This window comes from Bactrocera oleae, chromosome 6, assembly GCF_042242935.1.
Source record: "Bactrocera oleae isolate idBacOlea1 chromosome 6, idBacOlea1, whole genome shotgun sequence".
NCBI lineage: Eukaryota > Metazoa > Arthropoda > Insecta > Diptera > Tephritidae > Bactrocera > Bactrocera oleae.
The window spans coordinates 13,815,356-13,835,876 of record NC_091540.1 but is presented as its reverse complement, the minus strand read 5'-3'; the positions used below and the strand labels follow the sequence as shown (position 1 = coordinate 13,835,876).

The following is a 20,521-nucleotide window of genomic DNA, read 5'->3' as shown; positions in this document are numbered from 1 at the left end:
TATAAGTAGGTACGCTTTTGTGTGGATGGGGAAGGCACCTTACTGGATTCAAGGTAGCTTTTTTAACAAATTTCATCAAATATGTCTCATCTTGATCAGGATAAAGAATTGTAAAATCACCTGGAACAGAAAACATGAGAACAGACATTTCTCTATATCTTCTGTTATGAATATCTGATTAAATTATCAATAATTGTAAAAGCTTGTTAGCGAGTACACAGTTTTATCGAGTTTGTAAAGATAACAGATTAACGGTACGTATACTTGATATGCCTATATGTATAACTGTTTATCTGAATTCGTGAATGTTAACAAAATTGTTATACTTTGTGAAAAATGTTGCGGGTGTATAATTAGTAAAGCCAGAAATAAAATATGACAACCAAACTTGGCGAAGCACGCTAATAAAATGACTCACGCTCACGAAACATATCGTATTTATGTATGTAACATATAAGTGTGTGTTTGTCAATACACATGCGCGCAGAATTCGTTAATTTGAATTTGAGCGGGAACATTTAAAGAAACATTAAATAAAGTAATGTGTGTATCGCGGAAAGAAATTTTGTCAGGTTAAATAAAATCAATAATTTTTTTTTCAAATGAAAATCTACTTTTTATGCCATTAAAAAAGTGGCTCTAATACTGATATATTAAATCTTAAAAGAACTTAATAAATTTTCAAGCTTTGAAACCCACTGTGCGTATATACTTTGTATGTTGAAGAGAATCATTAAAGAGCGTAGGTGGTGTGACGGCACTAAAGCCGCCGCGTCAATATTAACATTTGAAGTTTGGAATGACAACGGAAGCGATTTATCATTTTCAATAAATATTAAAAAAATTAATTGCTATGCAAAAATAATCGCTATATATACATACATATACTTATATATGCTCCTGACTCATTAGCAATGCCAATATTTGGTGTTTACATCGTACCGAGTTTGTACCTACCTTTCGGCAAATCTGCTAATATTCAATACAATTTGGCAATATAATAACAAATACAACAAATATAATTTGTTAATTACGTATAATTTAACCTATTCTTAATTATTCTCATTCAATGCAGGCACTCGATTTGAAATGACTCATCATCTAACGAGCCAAGCCAAAATGACTTAACATGCATACACATGTAAATTTAAATTGCGTACGAGTAAATACACATATATACGTATCTACATAAAAACCAGCCTTTTTACTGCTTCTGAGACTTTGCTCAGGCACTGTTCTCACACCAACAAGCGAGCCATTAAGCGCGCTCTGAGAAATTTGCCTATACAAAGTAGCACAGTATCAACGATCAAATTGAAAAAAATTTATAATAAAATAATATATGTTTGTATACATATATATAAATGACTATGAGACAATGTACAATAATGACATCACAACAATAAAAACTCTGAAAGTGGTTTCTAAAAAAACATATTTGAGCAAAGAGATTTTTGAATTAAGAGTTACATATTCCAAGAGTTCACTTTAAAATTACGTTTAAATTGGTGTAGAGTTTCAGAACAATAAACTTCAGAATACAAGTCGATTCTATATATATATATCAGCATCGTAGCCAAAATCTGTTCATATGATAATTCCACAGAAGTATTATTCTGACCTTGACTTCCAATGACCCATAATACCGTACTGTTCACGCCATTAGAGTCATTATAGAGAAACATATATAAATATATATATAAACTAAATATAAGTATATAAATATATATTAGGTTGAAGCGAAAAATATAATTTTTTTTGATTAGCCTGAAGGTCAAATTTGTAGATTATAAAATAAGACAATTTTTGGAAAACAATTTTTTTTTTTAGTTTAAACTCTTCCCATTTATATAAGAACTATCGAATTTGACGGTTTTTGACTTAAAATTTATTTTAACGTTTGAGGAAAGCATGTTGTCGTTTATGACTTTTTTTTAAAATTCCAATAATGACCACAAAAATTTTTTTTAAGTTGATAACTTTTAATTGGGCAGAAAGGGGACTCTACACAGCTTCTAGAACACTTATCATAACTTTTTTATGAAATAAAAATTTTAACTCGAAACTTTAATTTAAAGTGAGTGGGGGTCTAGAGGCAGATGTTAAAAAAAAAATTGTTTTCGCTCCACCCAAATATATATATACTTATATAAGCTATACTCGTATAAATATATATATAAACTATATTTGGATATGTGTTTATTAAAATACTGATTTTACTTCGGAAAAAATGTATTCGAATAGTTTGTACATTCTAGCGTTAATGGTTCCCAAGACATTCTAAGAGTTTATAAATTGCAGACAAGATATTTAAAAATTCAACAATCAAGCAAATGGAACCTTAAATTGGCGCTAAGCATTGCTCATTGCATAGTAAAAGCTTAGAAAAGTAAAAATTGAAATAGTTAACAAATACGAGGTTCTTGCACACACAATTGCATGATAACATTCTACCCATAACACCCACCTGAAAGCGGCACTTGTTACACATACATATTTCTATGTACATATGTACATATGTGACATCGTTTTATCTTATCAGTGCGATTGCAAAAGCTCATTATTTTCCTGTTGCTTGCCTTTTCGATGTTTAAAATCGTTTCAATTTTAGTTAACGAACGACTACATACGAGCGCAAACGAACAAAAGTATTTTAAAAGGTTTTTATTGACTTGCTTCAAAACTAATTAACTGTTATTTAAAATGGAATGGTCTTGGATTTGGATATTTTCAATTGTGATTAAAGCATTGAAATTGGTATGTTTTGGCTTAGAGCAATAAGTTTTGGACATACATAATTAAGGCGAAAAGAGCAGTGTGCGATTTTGGTTAAACAAAAGAAATTAGTGTTTCTATAACTTAGTCACTCAACGTAGTGCTGTGCGATATGTGTAAATATAATAATATAAAATATTAAAAAATCATAAATAACTTGTTGGCAGTCGTTAAAATTTTAATAAAAATATAATTGAAGTAAAATTAAAATTTTTTGAACAAATTTTTACATATCCTGTTATAGTTTGGTCGCCTTAACTTACTTATAAATGCTTATCTGACAAGCAAAAGCTATTTTAATATTGGGAAATATAGAAGGGTTTACTCATAAACATAACACAGTTTTTCTGTTGAATTTCGATATGCTTTTGCCTTATCGTTACTCACAGAGCGTTGTTCCATGTGCATACAAATGTATTGGTTCTTCGAATGTATAAACGCATTTACAACGACAGGGAGTGGCTAAGTTTTAAACATGTTTACCTATACTAAAATATTCTTAAGCTTAGAAAATTATACAAAAAGCATTACATATAATTAATATGACTAGACCAGATCATAATAATTTCCATACATACATACATTCGTATGGATCATATGTGTACATATGTTTGTATGTATGTATGGTATGTGTAACCGTTACTGTAACTTTTATTTTTACTGTTAAGCAGTAAATAACAATTTTTCAAATATTTACTTAATTTGCAGATTCTTAATTTAGCTATCCTTATAATTTATCGGATTGGCGCTGGAGGCAAATTCCTGGGTGTGGGTGGCACATGGAATCTTTGGGAAGAGAAGAGCGCAGGTTGTGAAATATTCGCTTCCGGCATTTTCATTGGTTTCATTGTTTATACGGGCGTACACACAATTGCATACTTCTTTGGACCCAACAAATACAGACAGTATGTTTAAAATTTGTATGGAAAAACTATAATGGCAATCACGTCTCACACGTTTATTTGCAGCGAACTCACAGACACCATGATGAATGTGGTCGGCACCTTCTTGTGGGCTCTAGTTGGTGGCATTGCTCTACACTATTGGGTCGGTTATATGAATACAAGCGACTACTCTTACTTGGGTGTTCAGAATATACCAGTTAGTGCGGGTAGTGACAAGCTTGTTGGCATTATAATGGGATCGCTCTGCATACTTGAGGCAGCTTTATATTTGGTGGACACAGTAATGAGTTGCCTACACTACTCGAAGGGCGACACTGAATATACTGGTGTGGCGCGTTAGTTCTTCTAAATGATTTTTAAGGCATATTTGTGCAAAAATTAATTATATGTTGACAACAAACTTGTATAAAACTGACAAATTTGAAAAAATATTTGCAGCTACTGATATCTATACCAATATTTAATTATTCATCATCCCTTTTCTTTAAATATTTCGAATCGGAGTACTGAAATGTCAAGACCTTTTCTTTAACTGCATTGTAGCTCTAATGCCATATTAATAAGTAACAATTACGTAATAGTACATGCAAGCTGTGCGGCTTGCGTTTCCAGTATTCCATAATATGTACAACACTTTTTTACTTTATTCGCCAAACATTTCAAACATAATTTTAATAAATTTAATACAGAAACTACACACATCTAAACTTGTTGACCTCTCTGTAACACCAGTAATTATGTGAGTAAGTGTGCTGATAGTTAGTGTCTCTATAAATACCATTAAGTCTAGATTTGATACCCCTTCAATATAAACACAGACATGCATGTTTTAATCGACAAAGCAAACCGAAACACTATTTAATGGCCGGGTGTAGTATGTAAAAATTCGTCTCCATCGCTGTTAACGCAAACACAGACACGCATACACAAACTACTCCTATGTTATGTATGCCTGTACCATAGACACTGGGAGAGAAATCCGTAATGATTTGTATTTGTAAAGTCAGCATTGCGCGTAGTTTTAGTATGCTAATAGTTAGACTCGCTTTGAAAATAATGACACTTCAGTTCATTTAGCGGCGACAAATTTCAATTGAGCTACAGTAATTCGCGTTTTCTACAACTGTCATGTGTCAGTGTGTTATGTGTGTATTAGAGCGGGTTGATTTACAGGGAGTCAAAAAAACGGAAAAAGCGCGTATGCGAGAAATTTGCTCCGGTTCATTCTAAACAATTTTGCCTAGGAGAACATGGTTCCAAAACCGATTTCAAACCAGCGATTTTTAAGGCGAAGTTTATATAATATATATAAAAAATTCTTCGTTAGTTTTTGAGTTATGCGAAATTTATATGTTTTACATAGTTGTCCGATTATCTTTATTTTCACTGTCATTGTTAAGTATATATAATAACAGAGGACTATTCTGCAAAATTACGAGCTCTTAGTTTTTTAATTAAAGGCAGGTTATCGGTAAATAAAATAATTGAATAATCGTTTGTATGGGAGATATGTGATATAGTTGTCCGATCTGGCCAATACCGCCAAATAATCAATAAAATATCAAAATGCGCCTATGTATTCAATTTCATTCTTATAACTCAAAAACTGACGAAGAAATTTTTATGAACACCAGCAGATAAACTTCGCCTTAAAAATCGCCTGCTCGCTCACTCTAGTGTAGTGTACACATGTACATACGCGTATGTTCGTGCTAATAATATTCAAAACTTGTCGTATTTATTCATTTATTTGCGGGTGCTAAAACTGCTTGATCAATTTGAGGCGAGCATTTCTTATTGAACTTTAATGCCCTCAATATCATTTTAGTAACGTATGTAGGCATTTTTTTAACTAACGGACAAGCAATTGGCATTTATGTTTTGAACTATTAAAAACTGAATCATCATTTTCAAAGTTTTCAACCGTCTTTTTAATGTGTATGGACAATTTACTACCTACATACAATGAATTTTGTGAACAATGTATATACATACACCATATCTATATATGAACGTTATATGTAAAGTATTGTTACTGTGGCTTGAATGTATTTTTTATCTAATCGTAGCGGACAAGCAACGAATCAACAAATCATACACGAATTTTTTTTTCATAACTTATCGTTCGTACACATTTAACGGTGACGATACTTTTGCTAACACGAGTAAAGCGTTTAGTCGATGGCTGCTCATTTACGAAGCGAACGCGATAAAAGTTAACGCCTTGATAAAGAGGAATTTCGAAAGCTTGTTTGGCAAATGGATCGTTCAAAAATGGTTTCTTACGAGACAATTGTCTCAATATGTTTAAAAATACTGAAATTGGTAAACCAACAAAAGCGTACTGATAATTTAGCGATCGCTTGCGGTAAACAAATATATAATACACGTTTGTAAATAAATAATAAATGCTATTTGAAATAATGTGATAACTAAACCGATCGTTTAAATTAAATTTCTCGATACCTTGGCACAATAAATAAATTATCTCACTCAAATCAAAAGTCGAGATCAATTAACCTTACCACTTAATGCATATGCTCCCGTTTTTAGCTCAATAACGTAGGCGTACTGGTTTTATATCGCACGGGAAATGGCGGCGATTTCTTGGGTATCGGTGGCAATTGGAACTTGCAGGAAAAGCATAGTGCTTCCCTCGAAATGCTTGCTTCTGGTATCTTTGTTGGATTTGTTATATATACAGCTGTAGTTATTATCGGATACTGTTTCGGAGGTAACACAAATAAACGGTTCGTAATTGCCCTTTAAATTAATATTATATTTCTAATATATGTATATCTGTATATACTTGTATTTTTTCAATAGAGATTTAACTGACATTCTTATGAATACGGTTGGAGCCGTATTGTGGTTAACAGCAGGTGGGATAGCAATAAATTTCTGGTTTGGTTACATGACCGATGGTAGTTTTGCATATGCCAGCAGTGAACGTAGAGTTGGTTTAACAATGGGAACATTGTGTGTTGCACAGGGTGCTCTTTATATAGTGGATACTATTTTGGGATGCGCTCTCTACTATAAAGGCCCCATAGAGTATGCCGTCATAAGGCAGTATACGTTGGAATAAATAAGAGGCTACGTCACTAAACTTGAAAACTTTCACATTCAAAATATATAACTGTTAGCAAGTATTCCACAATTATATTATAAATACTATTTGAAGGAAATACATCATATATTGAAAAAAATTAAATAAAAACAATAAGAAAGATATTACTGTAAAATAAATAATATAATTTAATAAATAAAATAATTTTAAATAAAATAATTTTTTTAAATATTTTGTCGTGGATAATTTATTTATATATTTAATAATTTGAGCAACAAATAAACAGTTATCATACAAATTTTCTAAATCTCCTTTTAGTTTCCGATTTCAAAAGTAATGAAATACAATACTTTCAAAGTTTTTAATGTATTATAAATACACTTGAATCAAAATCCATTTAGATAAGACACGCAGCTCACGCTTGACGTTCAGTGCAACCATATTGAGCAAACTTGAATATTGAGTTCTGTGAAGATACCTAATATTTTTACTCCAGCTATTGCGTATATAGACGCACAGAGAGACTGTTGACTCGACGTATAATCGGGCCATAAATAAGTAATATATATTGCTTAAATAATATAATATAACGAACTTAAACTGAAATCATCACAGTTCAAATTGGCAGAACAAATACTCGTGCAAGAAAACGAAGAAAACACTTATCTCATTCAAGTATTTTTTATTCAAGTAAACAAGACAATGTTTACACAAAACGCAATGAAATATTATTTCACAATCACATTAACAAATGTATTGCCTATCTCGATATTTTCTGTTACCTCTTTACTCTAACATTCCATATATTGTTATCTTATCAGGACAGTTGCAAAAGCTTCAAGTAAATATCGTTTAGTGTGTGGGACTACACATTAGAGCACGCTGTTGTGTATACGTGCTATCGAATTACAATTTAGTCAACGAACAACGGCAAAACGAAATCGAACGCATATTAAGAATTTGGCTCTTACTTAATTAATAAAAGTACCTCTACATAAAAGCACAGTCTTTTTGCAGCTTTTATATTTAATTTATTAACAAATTTTTGAAAAGTGAAAAGCAATTAATAGGTAAAAGATGGTGTCTGTGGAAACGATTGGATCGATGTTTATCAAGACACTGAAATTGGTAAGAACAAGGCTAACGGCTTTTTGGAAAAAACAATAGCAAAGCTTAATAAACTATTAGCAAAATAATTGTAGTGTGTTTAAACGCTCTAATATTTTTTTTAAAACTTCAATTGCTTTGAAAATGGCATTGCAGAATTTTTAACTTGAATTAGTCAGAATTAAACAAAGATGACGTCATACGAACGTTATCTATAATAATCATTAGTTGGAAATACGGTTGATTTCCCTCATGTGCATTAAAAAATATGTATGTACTAAAGGTATATTGCTAAGTGAGCATTCTTTTGAAGTTTGCTATCATTATTATGAAAAGATTTTAACTATTTTGTTTATAGGATAGAAAAGAGCACTTTTAACGATTACTCATAAAATTGGCTACGCATGTTTTTTTAAATGAAATTGACGCATCTGACTAAACTTTTTAAACTTTCTAATACGTTTAGACAGTACGAGTATATAGCAAATAAGTGTATAAATTCTGATATCGATCAACTATATATTTATATCACTCTCATAACTTATTGCATATTGTTTACAGACGATCAACATTATTATTCTTATCCTTTACTGTATTGGAGATGAGGGAATTTTTTTGGGCGTTAGTGGAACATGGAATTTAAATGAAGAGAAGAGCCCTTCACCGGAAATCGTAGCCTCTGGTATATTTGTAGGGTTTCTAATCTATACCACTGTGCACACAGTGGCCTTCTTCTTCGGCACCACCAAACATAAACGGTTTGTAAATATTTGCTTTCAAAACAACTTATTTAATTAATAATGGTTTGCTTACATTTTTGAAGTGAGTTGACAGACACACTGATGAATATGGTCGGAACAGCCATGTGGATTGCCATTGGCGGCGTGGCTTTACATTATTGGGGCGGCTATATGTCTGATCAGGACTTTCTCTATGTAAATGCTGAGCGTCAAACGGGCATCGCAATGGGTGCTCTGTGTGTAATTGAAGGTGCTCTTTATTTATTGGACACTGTATTAGCTTGCATACACTATTCCAAGGCTGAGGATATTGAATACACAGGAGTTGGACATTAGTCGAAAAAGTTTATCAGCATTGTACAACAAAACCTTTACATTTCATAATCAAATAGTTACTGTAGTGCAAATTAATTTTACAAAAATTCAGCAAAACATTTATTGAACACGAATTCTATTAAGTGAGAACAAGCGCAAATAGCTAGCATTACCATTAGCTTTAATAAAATTATTTAATTTTGAATAAAAAAAATATGTATGGCAGTCTCAGGGGCAAATGAAAAAATATTAAATATAATTACTTTCAAATACCTTTTTAGGTTTATCGATGTATTTTACACAGTTTTTATATACTGTCTAATAAATGAGCACATCGCTCTACGATCACCCCAGAATTTCATATCATTTCTTTAAAATCCTTCAGTTTTTTCAGATTTGTCGCTGAACCCACACGTTTTGACAATACATTGTTACAAAGTTTGCATACACTTACCTGTGGAACAGCTGACGAGTCCACGGTGTCCACATTCATTTGGCACTTACTCTTTTCTCTGCGTTGCTTTCTTAGGCAACCGTCTTCCAAATTCAACCAATCCACAATTTCTTTATCCAATATAAAAGAGTTGCGAGAAAAATCGTTCAGCCGTTCAAGTTTTCGAGAATCTAAACTATCACGATACACGTTGCGCGGTTTGTCCAAATTGTGTTCGAAATCGGTGTCGAAATTAAAGCTACCACGCGAATGGCAACGCCGGTCTGCCAATTGACGAGCGGTACTCGGTTTACGACGACGCACTACCGTCACCTGAGCATTAGGAGATCTATTATTGTTTAAAGGGGTTGTGACACTACTGATTGGTGTAATAGGTAGATTCTGTTCGGTGCGCAAACTTAATGTTGAAAGCTGTTTTTCTAGTTGTTTTTCATATCCATTGAACTTATCGTAATCGATGAAAGACATATTCTCATAGCTTACCATATTGTCTATAGCTTGCAAGGATTGTAGGGACGCACTCCACTTCGGATTAAGTTTCTCCTTCTTCTTTTCACCGGTTATTGTTGCAATGGTGCTCTTGAAAGATGCTAATAATGTATTGGAACGGCGTCGCTGAAAATTCGCTATTGGATTGAATGGCACACCATTTCCTTCGCCAGGTGCCAGAGATAGGCATGATGGCTTTCGCTGTAAAGCTGTACTATTACTACCCTCTTCAACCGGAGTTGAGGTCAATGGCTGTGAGTTCTGTCGTTGAGGTGTAATCATTGTAGTTGTGCCACTCTTATCCAAAGTGATATTTACCTCCGATATATTGGATGATGATGGTGCAGCAAATGGTTGCCCGCTTATATCTACAGAGTTTTTACGAGGTGATGACGGTGAAGTTGGATCAACCTCCTCAGATAGTTGTTCTAATTGGGGTTCAATTAAACTACGACGATTCGATCGCCGCAATAGTATCATTGAGCGACTGCGTGTGAACTTGTACGGAATTGCATTCTCATCATCTATTTTATTAAGATTTTCTTTACTGCCCGTAATTGAATTGATCAATTTAGATAGTTTGCCACGTAATGAAAAACTGTTCGATCGTTCGAATTTCGTAGCATTTTCATATCCAGGTAAAATGGAGCCCACGGGTTGTTGCATAGCGGAAGGTGTTGCGTTCGCTGCACGTGCTGCAGCATCGGGAAGCTTTTGATTAATGTTGTTGTTGTTTTTAACAATGCTGTTGTTATTATTATTATTAGTATTAGGCACTGTCATCTTGATTGTTTTTCCCGTTATCTTATTTACACTGTATTGAGCGGCAGGGTGAGGCGCTAATGTTGTTGCCGTTGTCGCAACTGATGAATTCTGTTGATATTGTAGTTGTTGTTGATGTTGCTGTTGTTTCAGTTGTTGTTTTTTGTTAGCCTTAATCGCTTTCTTTTGCGTCTTCGTGCCGTTTTTCATTTCTTTAGTGGAGCTCATTTTTACAATGATATAAATAACCTCCGGCCTTTAAGCTGATTTTTGTATAGATTGTAGGTTTGTAAACAGATTATATAGCTGATTTGATTATCTGAAATTATTTAAATATATAAATTACTTAAAACATATTTGCAATAGGCGCGCTATTATTTTAAGTATGTAATCGATTATATGCACATACATGTGTCTGCATATCTGGCCAGTTATAATTTACTTTAGTTTTTGGTTAGTTCAACTGATAAAAACACCATGCCACCACACTTTCTTTGTGAATCCTTATTTCTACGACAAACACGACAATGGCAAATAAAATAGTAAATGAATTGTTCTAATGTGTCTCTTGTCTTCTCTCCTTAATGGACTTTCGATTGGTCGGCTATTCCATTCGCTTGTGCAGCTTTCTTGTGAAATGTATAAGAAATAGAGGTAGTAAAATCAATCAAAACTTTTTGCTTATCAATTCCAAACGAATGTTCCATGTCAAATGAGTGATACACAATAAGCAAAAATAAAACGAACACAAATACTGAGCTTCAAATTGAATAGACAAAAATATCGCATGGGTCTTGACACGATATCGGCATACCAGTGCAAGCAAGTATGCTTGAAGTGGGTGGCATGAAGGAGGCTAGAAGATAACAAAGGGTTTCATATGAATCCGTCTAAATACATACATACATATGTATGTATAATTTAGTTTATGGACATTAATACAAACCTTTTGTATACCTTTGTGTACCTATTTTACTTGATCCGCTAGATTTTTGGCATGCTTAAAGCACGTCAAATGGTTAAGCGTGAAAGAATGGTAATTGTAAGGTAATTTACGAAACAACATCACTAATTTTTGGAATTCAGCTACACTGTACTAATCGAACTGACTTCATTTATAGATATATGCACATATCTCCCTCGATATGTGAGGTATAAAACAAACCAGTTAGAAGTAATAAAGACCGCTATACGTGACTAGGAACATTTTTTCCATACTTATATTTATTATAATTGTATGCACCAATTATATTATGGTCCTGAAAATATTTCCATTTGACAGGTCGAAAATATTTATATTGCATAAATGGTTTAGCAGCAATAATGCGAATAATTCAAAATCCTTACCCTGGTACATATGTGTCGTTGTCTGCCTCATAATTAAGATAATTTTATACATATATGTACATACATACACATTTACATGTACGAGTATGTACTTATATCTTTGGGAACCTTCACAACTGCTTCTGATATGGTCGCTGTGCTGATATGGAAGCATTATTAGCAAATACAAAAGTTTATACACTCAACCAATGAAACCCTTAAGTTTTTTATGTGATAAACTGAAATGCGCTCAGCTAAAATATATGCAAAACTATAGTCTATATTTAATTATAGGTTATTTTGCATGCATTCCATATCGGAACCAAGAAGTTATTTTTAAAAGAAATTTTTAAATATGAAGAAGTGAATAATTCAATCAATGTGTTGAGTTATTCAGTCATAATTATACACACATTAAACCATACGCACAGTACATTAGATTTGCGATGTAAAACCTGGAAATATGAAATATCTAAAATTTGCAAAATAGATTCAATGCTCACAACTTTATCTATCTATACCAATAGTTTAACTTGATAAAACTCCACCTATTTACTTGTATGATGAACGTATAATTTACCGATATGAAGTGAGCGTTAAGACACAAATTTGTTGGTTTCGAACATTTGTTGTGAAATAGCCTCATTTTTTTCAGTTTGGTTGGCATCACATCTGTCAAACATATTTAATAACCTTACAGTCATTGACCAAACAACATAATATTATTTCATTGTGCTGAATATATCTAATTTTGAACCGGAAAGTGTTGAGTTGCGAAAAGCATTAATTTTTTGTTTCCATTTGGAGAAAAGTGCTGCAGGGTCGCATTGAATGTTTGTCGAGACATATAGTGATCATGCTCTAACAGCAGCAACATGCAAAAGATGGTTTCAATGGTTCAGGCTTACTGATTTTGATGATCCAAAATTTGAGTCAAAAGCAAATGGCAGCCATGTTAAATGTTGCACAACAAACAATTTCAGATCATTTAAAAGCTATTGGAAAGTTAAAAAAAATGGGTTCCACATGAATTAAATCAAAGATGAATTGTCACGGGCGATGAAAAATTGATTTATTTTAAGAATACTTAACGGAGAAAATCATGGGTTATTCCGGGACAACGACAACAACATCGACTGTAAAAACAGACCGATTCGGTAAGAAGACAATGATCTCTATTTGATGGGATCAGAAGGCTGTGGTATATTATGAGCATCTAAAACCTGGTGAAACTGTTAATACTAATCGCTACAGACAACAAATGATTAATTTGAACCATTAAAAAACAATCAGAATAGGACAGAAGACACGCCAAAGTAATTTTGTTACACGACAATGCACCTGCACACAAAGCAAAATCGGTTCAGGATGCAATCAAAGTGCTTGGCTGGGAGGTGCCACCCCACCCTCCGTATTCATCAGACTTGGCACCTGCCGATTACCATTTGTTTTCATCGATGGTACACCCGGTTGCTGAGCAGCACTTCGATTTCTACGCAGAAGTCGAAAATTAGGTGTCTGACTGCTTTGCTTCAAAAGACGAACATTTATATTGACATTATATCCACAAATTGCCAGAAAGGTGATCAATATGTGTGAATAGCAATGTTCAATACTTTGAATAAATTTTTTTTACTTTCCCACTCAAAATTAGTATTTCATTTTCACAAAAATATTTCAACCGGTATACCTAATATATATGTATATTAGGGTTGAGCGAAAAAAAATTTTTCCTGTGCTTAGCCTGAGGGTAAAATCTGTAGATTATGAAAAAAGAAAATTTTTGGACAAAAAAACATTTTTTTTAACATCTAGAGGCCCACTCACTTTTAAAGTAAATTTTCGAGTTAAAATTTTTATTTCGTTAAAAATGTTTGATAAGTGTTCTAGAAGCTGTGGTGAGTCCTCTTTCGGAGCAATTAAAAGTTATCAACTTAAAAAAATGTTTTGTGGTCATTATTGGAGTTTTAAAAAACGGAGTTTTTGGAAACGAAAAACGCTTTCCTTAAGCGCTAAAATAAATTTTGAGTCAAAAACTGTCACATTCGGTAATTTTTATATAATTGTAAAGAGTTTAAACCAAAAATAATTTTTTCTTGTCAAAAAAAAATTTTAATTCGAAATTTACCTTAAAACTGAGTGGATTTTATTAATATATATATAAATTTTTTTTTGTCCAAAAAGTTTCTTTTTTTATAATCTTCAGATTTTACCCTCAGGCTAAGCAAAAAAAAATTTTTTCATCCCTAATGTATGTCTATTCGTCGAGTTGCTTTCTTAATGATACTAAGTTAACTCGTGATCCACCATTTCCTAAATGCTAAACTGAAATCGTGCTTAATAGTTACAATTCCAATTGCAGTTTAATACAGAGATTTTAGAAAATATCTATATAATTAAAGACTTTGTTAAAACCAGCAAGTTGGCTTATGTGCACCGTTATGTTAATAATATTTAATACTTTTACCAATTGTCTAATTGTTCGCATGGCTTAACGACGTATTAGTTTCGCTTTTTAACTCGTTTTTACGAGTACAAAAGTTAGCTGCCTTCTCTAGCATTGCCATTAATGTCACTTGATAAATACGCTCAACCTTTCAACATTAGTAGCTAACTTTTGAAAATAATTTTGATATACAAAAATGAACGATTTCGAATTCTTCACTGCCTTGAAATACACTCAATATATTCAGGATCTGGGTGAGTTTTAAAATTTTCAAAATAATTGACTTTTGACGTCTTCGATAATGTATTAATATGAACATATAAACAGTTAAAAAGCTGAAATCTGTCAGCTGAAAACTTTTACTCGATATTTGAAGTAAAGAAAACACTTAATTTGAGCACTGACAATGGCAGTAAATCAATTTTGCGACGTTATAATTTCAAAATATACTTAAAGTAGTGGCTCAATTATCAGGTTGGCAACTTTGTCATCTCCCCTCTCTGTATATACATTTGTATATTATCTTAAATGCTCGCATAAGTAATTCATATTGAAGCCAGCTCTCACACACTCTTTGCAATGACATCGTCGGCGCTTTACTACTACTTCTACACACATAATTTGAGCTTAAACTTATCAGCTGATCTAATTGAAAATGCCTATTTCAGCTTCCAAAGCATGAATTTAAATTTGTTTGCGTTTTATAAAAAAATGTGCTGCTATTAATGTGTGCATTTGTGTTTGTAGACACACTACCATACTTAAGTTATAATTCTGTTTACTCACGTTCACGCAGCTTTTGATACTCCAATTAATACTTTTGTTGCCCGACGACTCGAAATTAACTATCTACGTGTGTGTTGTGTCGATTTATTATTTCCATTGCCAGCTATCACAGCTATTTTAACCATTTTCTCATTCTGCTCTCGGCTTATAACATCTGCCTATAAACTTTCTTGCCTTGTTAATAACGTTATCGCATATTTCTTTTCACATGTTAGTATTTAATATTTATCTTTACTGAAAGGCTCTCATAATTATTCACACTCTTTCCCCTTCGACAATAGAGATTTGGCACAAACTGTAATGTATTTACAGTAGATGTTCGTCTAGAGTACCTACTAAAGAGGGATATGCTTGTAAGGTTGCCACTATCCCAAAACTTTTATATTTCAAAGCACTTCATTCATTCTTTTGTTTTGTTGTTGAATTCAGTAAAGAGTTTTACATCGAAAATATTTTATTTATATATATGTATATATATGTATGTACATATAGGGCAGATTAGACTATCGAGGACTTTACCAAAAATTATAATAAGCACACATGCAATACATACAAACCATATAAGTACACATGCATTTATATATAAATTATTTATTCATATTTACATATATCAATAATAAATAGTAACACTGGTATGTCTATTTACATATAAGCTCGTAGGCTTCCTTTTTTTTATACTTTGCAAATCATGCTTATCCACAATGTGGTACTATAGGGTATGCTTTAGCGAGAAGCCTCTGTACACAGAAAAGTTTAATAGTTAAACGTTAACTTGCATAAGTCACTCACTTCGATACAGTTTCATGTATGTAACGTATGTACATATACAAATGCGTATACAGGCATATGCACATGTGTCTGGTTGCTACTTTTTTAAATTTTTTTTATTTTTGCACTTATAAAATGCTCATTTCGACGTCATTTATGAAATTACATGATTCCACACATATGCAAATAGATTTACAATATAAAACCAGCGTTGCAAATTTACCTCAATAATTTATTTTAATATTAATTTACATATTTATTCTGTTATATTAACTAATTTTTTGTCGGAAACAACAATAAGTCACTACTTTTTTCTCTCAACGATAACCGGACGGCCGCTCTTCACTTATTCGTACATTCGTTTATTCGCATTCTTTAAAAAATAAGAACGCACCGGCGCTATACAATGCTCGACCGTTTTACTCTGATTATAAGTTAAAATTATTGTGGCAATAAATGTGGATGTTTCCTTGCTGGCTGATCAGTTTTTGAAACTGTAAGCCCGAAACTCAGTAGACAAAAAAGAGTACAATATAAGTAAATACTCTACTCTCTTAACACCATTTAAAGAGTACGTGTGGGGAAGAGAAAATCGAACCGCAGTTGCGTTGGATTTACACCACAATTTTATATAGAGATGTACCACCAGAGAACGTATATGAATAGAGAAGGAGCAAATGTTAACTGAAAACTTTTTGAGTACTAATTTGTAGTTCCAGATGAGGGAACATCGAAAAATATAACTTCGAAAAAGAAAAATACACCACGCAATGTGCGAAATGCTATAAATGGACACAACGAATATTCCTATATGAAAAAACGTTGCGCATACCTATTTAGATTTATGTTTTCAATTTCTATGATATGACAAATTTATAATTATGAAAAGCCTTCTGAATTACAAATCTGTATTATCGGTAAAAACCCCAGATTTCATAATAAAATAAACATTTAATAGGCTATTTTTCCAACTTATGTATGTGCGTTATATGAGCAATTGCTTATTAAACAAAGGATAACAATAAAACGGTGGCTAAGCGGCCACATTTCCACTTTTGTGGTGGCTGAGGTGGTAAGCGGGAAGGGGTTAAGCACAATCCGAATACGAATCTATACGTTCGAATCCTAAAACTCATGAAACTGAAATTTTATTTAATTTTTATTTTATTAATTGGAATCTAAGCATATCATAATTCAATTACTTTAATAGCATATTTAACTTCCTGAGATAATTATAATATATTTCCGGAAAATATGTTCATATGTTTGGGTTTATTGCATATTCCCTTATTTATGCGTATTTACACAAATGTGATAATCACACATACATTCATAAGTACACGTACGCTGATGCTTGCTTCTTCTTGCCCCGCACAAGCAATGACTTTTGTCCACACTTTTTGCTTTTTGCGAGTTGAACGATCGCAGGCAAGGAGGGATTGGGGCGCACTGCCACATAATTATTTCAGATATATATTTTATTTATCGAATTTAGTTTAAAAACGATTATAGGTATGAGTTTATGTGTATTTATATATATATATAATATATATTATAGTACGAAAATAATTCATAAATGCATCAGTACTTTTCAATACAAATTAAGCAACATAATAATATACTAAGAGTCCTCAGTTAGAACGCCTCTGTGTATAGTGGCAAGTCAACGAAATAACGGCGAGTTCGCGCAGACATTGTGTTGTTGAAAGTAACCAAATGACGACAAACATACATACATATATACATATGAGCTCGCATACATATTGACGCCGAATTTTGCACATCGTGGCGGAGTTGACAAAATTTGTTTCAATCGACAATTTTACGACAATGTCGATCGGCTATGTTGTCTCGTTTGTCCTTTTTGCAGTGGTTTGCTATTGAAAGTTGACTTATGCTCTTTTGAAATATTGCGATTACCAATTGGGCTGCATTTTCATAGCGTCGTATTTAGATAAAATGGGCTAAATCGACAAACTATGAAATAATGATAATAAGTAAACATATAAAAGTACTATATGGAGGGTGCTTAGAATATATAGAAGTAGTTAATGATTTCATATGAATGGCAATTTTATATAAATTTTATAATTTAATGCCACAAATAGTGCATAATATGAAAAAAATTAAAATAATATTTCAAATCGCTAAGAGGTCATGTTGCCAATTCTCCTTTCTGAAGGGAACACCAGACAAATTCTTCAATTTCTGATTTTTAGCAAATGTTGTGAAGCAGCAGCTTGTGGGCAACATACAAATGCGAGGGGAATGGTAGGATCAGTTGTAAAATTGAAACTTCTTCAATTTACCGAAGACATTTCATTCATTCATTATTTTATAAACTTTTGCGTAGGAATTCTATATGCAAACCAAATGTGGTTTACCAGGCGCACAGAAAAAATAGCGCGGCGCAGAGTTATGAACGAACGCACTTTGCTTTGAAGCAGACGCACGTTCCTTATGAATGAATTTGTTGTCGTTGTAATATGAAATACTTAGAAAATAAGCCGGGAGTTCGCTTGAATATTATTGGTCCATGATGGTGCGTCTACGTTTTTTTGTCACTTGCGCGAATGTTTGATTTTTTGCGAAAGACATATTGAGGGACATACATATGTACATATGTGTACATATATGCAAATATATTTGGACATGCGAATGAAGGAAGGCAATTTCAAGAATATTCACATATAGACATATGAACATTGAAGCAACAATAGCTGTTTCAGTTTACAGATTAGACAAAATTACTCGAATATCGTCTGTGGTGCTGCTTGTATAGCACACTTCTTTATGGCAATATAAAATATTTTGCCTAAGTTCAAATCCAATCATATATTATATAGTCCTTTTTTATTTTTATAACCCTTTTTTATGAATTGATATTTGAATTCTATTTTAATATTATTTCCCTGATTATTAAATTTTCCTGTCAGAAGTCAATTTCTTTCGTTTTTATTATTTCAATTTTTGTTTATGCGCATATCAAAGAACATCTGTGCATATGTATGTATATACATTTTGCTTATAGAGTGGTGTAGTTCGTTTCGTACCCTGATAGTTGTGGTGAAATTTTATTTTCCAATTTGCGCGTTTTCGATGTTCCTTCTTAGCAATTAACATTTTAGTACTGCTAACATTTGCTCCTTCTCTACTCATCAACATTCTCTGGTACCACATGACAGGCATCTGAAAATTTAGACATGCACATGCATATATACTTAACTAAAAGGAGTAATATGATTATCGTGTTCTTGCAATATGGTGCAGAATGTAACAATATAACAATTTTAGTAATAATATAACGATTATTTGTGACACCTTAAAATAATAAAATAATCCAATGCATATAAAATTATTAAAACACTCAAAGCTTAAAGTACCTTTCTCATAAAAAATTTTTGGTATTTGTCACTTTTCTTATTACACTGGCAAACTAATATTTTAAAAGTGTATTTTCTGAATTAATATAAGCCGAAAATTTTAAATGCATCAAAATACAGTGACATTATGTAAAATTTTACTCTGGAGCCACCTCAGGTTACAATAATTATACCCTGAACAGGGTATATAAAGTTTGCCACGAAGTTTGTAACACCCAGAAAAAAACGTCGGCGATCCTATAAAATATATACATAAATGATCAGGATGATGAGCTGAGTTGATTTAGCCATGTCCGTCCGTCCGTCTGTATATACGCGAACTAGTCCCTCAGTTTTTAAGCTATTGATTTTGCACACGTCCTTTTCTCCTCAAGATGCTACTCATTTATCGGAACGGTCAATATTGGACCACTATAGCATAAATCTACCTTACAAATTGAACGATCCGAATCAAGTACTTGTATGCGAAACTTTTTTATTTGACTTGATGTCTTCACGAAATTTGGCATGGGTTATTGTCTAAGGTAATAATGCAATCTGCAAAGGAATTGTTCAGATCAGATCACTATATCATATAGCTACCTTATAAATTGAACGATCCGAATCAATTAGCTTCGGAAGTTAACGTTTTTTCTTGTTTTTAAACATAGTTCCTTCTCTTATTAAAATATATTTCGATATTGTAAGCCAATCTGATTCAGTTACATATTCACAGCTTTATGTAGATTTTGGAGTAATAGAAATTAGAAATTTTTGAATCCTTTAACTTTAACTAAAGGTGGTTATTATCAGCGAGACAATAGCAGAGAATGTTGATGAGTTTTTACCGGTAATACAGATTTTTAATTCAAAAGGTTTTTCATAATTATAAATTTGTCATATCATAGAAATTGAAAACATAAATCTAAATAGGTATGCGCAACGATTTTTCATATAGGAATATTCGTTGTGTCTATTTATAGCATTCCGCATATTGTGTGGTGTATTTTTCTTTTTCGAAGTTATACTTTTCGATGTTCCCTCTTGTGGAATTACAAATTAGTACTCAAAAAGTTTTCATTTAACATTTGCTCCTTCTCTATTCATTTACGTTCTCTGCAATAACCAAAGCAATGAATGTTTGCCTAAAAGTATGCAATATTCTCTTTACAATTCTGGCTCCAATTTCTACAATATTTGTACTTATGTTTATGTG

General features: G+C 32.4%; 4 protein-coding genes across 4 annotated transcripts; 3 read left to right on the top strand and 1 right to left on the bottom strand.

Annotated features, from left to right (window-relative positions):
- Positions 1-2,597: 2,597 nt before the first annotated feature.
- On the top strand, positions 2,598-4,387 carry LOC138855579 (protein snakeskin-like). The gene is made up of 3 exons (XM_036360705.2): positions 2,598-2,757; positions 3,484-3,680; positions 3,744-4,387. Exons 1-3 carry the CDS (start codon positions 2,704-2,706, stop codon positions 4,018-4,020), a joined length of 528 nt encoding a protein of 175 aa, XP_036216598.2. The 5' UTR covers positions 2,598-2,703; the 3' UTR covers positions 4,021-4,387.
- Positions 4,388-4,495: 108 nt separating this feature from the next.
- LOC106623278 (protein snakeskin) lies at positions 4,496-6,981 on the top strand. The gene is made up of 3 exons (XM_070110936.1): positions 4,496-6,005; positions 6,234-6,430; positions 6,507-6,981. Exons 1-3 carry the CDS (start codon positions 5,940-5,942, stop codon positions 6,766-6,768), a joined length of 525 nt encoding a protein of 174 aa, XP_069967037.1. The 5' UTR covers positions 4,496-5,939; the 3' UTR covers positions 6,769-6,981.
- Positions 6,982-7,655: 674 nt separating this feature from the next.
- Positions 7,656-9,268, top strand: Ssk (smooth septate junction protein snakeskin). Its single transcript, XM_014242719.3, has 3 exons — positions 7,656-7,878; positions 8,419-8,615; positions 8,681-9,268. Exons 1-3 carry the CDS (start codon positions 7,828-7,830, stop codon positions 8,931-8,933), a joined length of 501 nt encoding a protein of 166 aa, XP_014098194.1. The 5' UTR covers positions 7,656-7,827; the 3' UTR covers positions 8,934-9,268.
- Positions 9,269-9,587: 319 nt separating this feature from the next.
- LOC138857647 (rhoGEF domain-containing protein gxcI) lies at positions 9,588-16,158 on the bottom strand. The gene is made up of 3 exons (XM_070110935.1): positions 15,176-16,158; positions 9,850-10,936; positions 9,588-9,785 (listed from the first exon to the last, which is right to left on the bottom strand). The coding sequence occupies exons 2-3, from the start codon at positions 10,843-10,845 to the stop codon at positions 9,765-9,767; spliced, it is 1,017 nt and encodes a 338-aa protein (XP_069967036.1). The 5' UTR covers positions 10,846-10,936; positions 15,176-16,158; the 3' UTR covers positions 9,588-9,764.
- Positions 16,159-20,521: the final 4,363 nt, after the last annotated feature.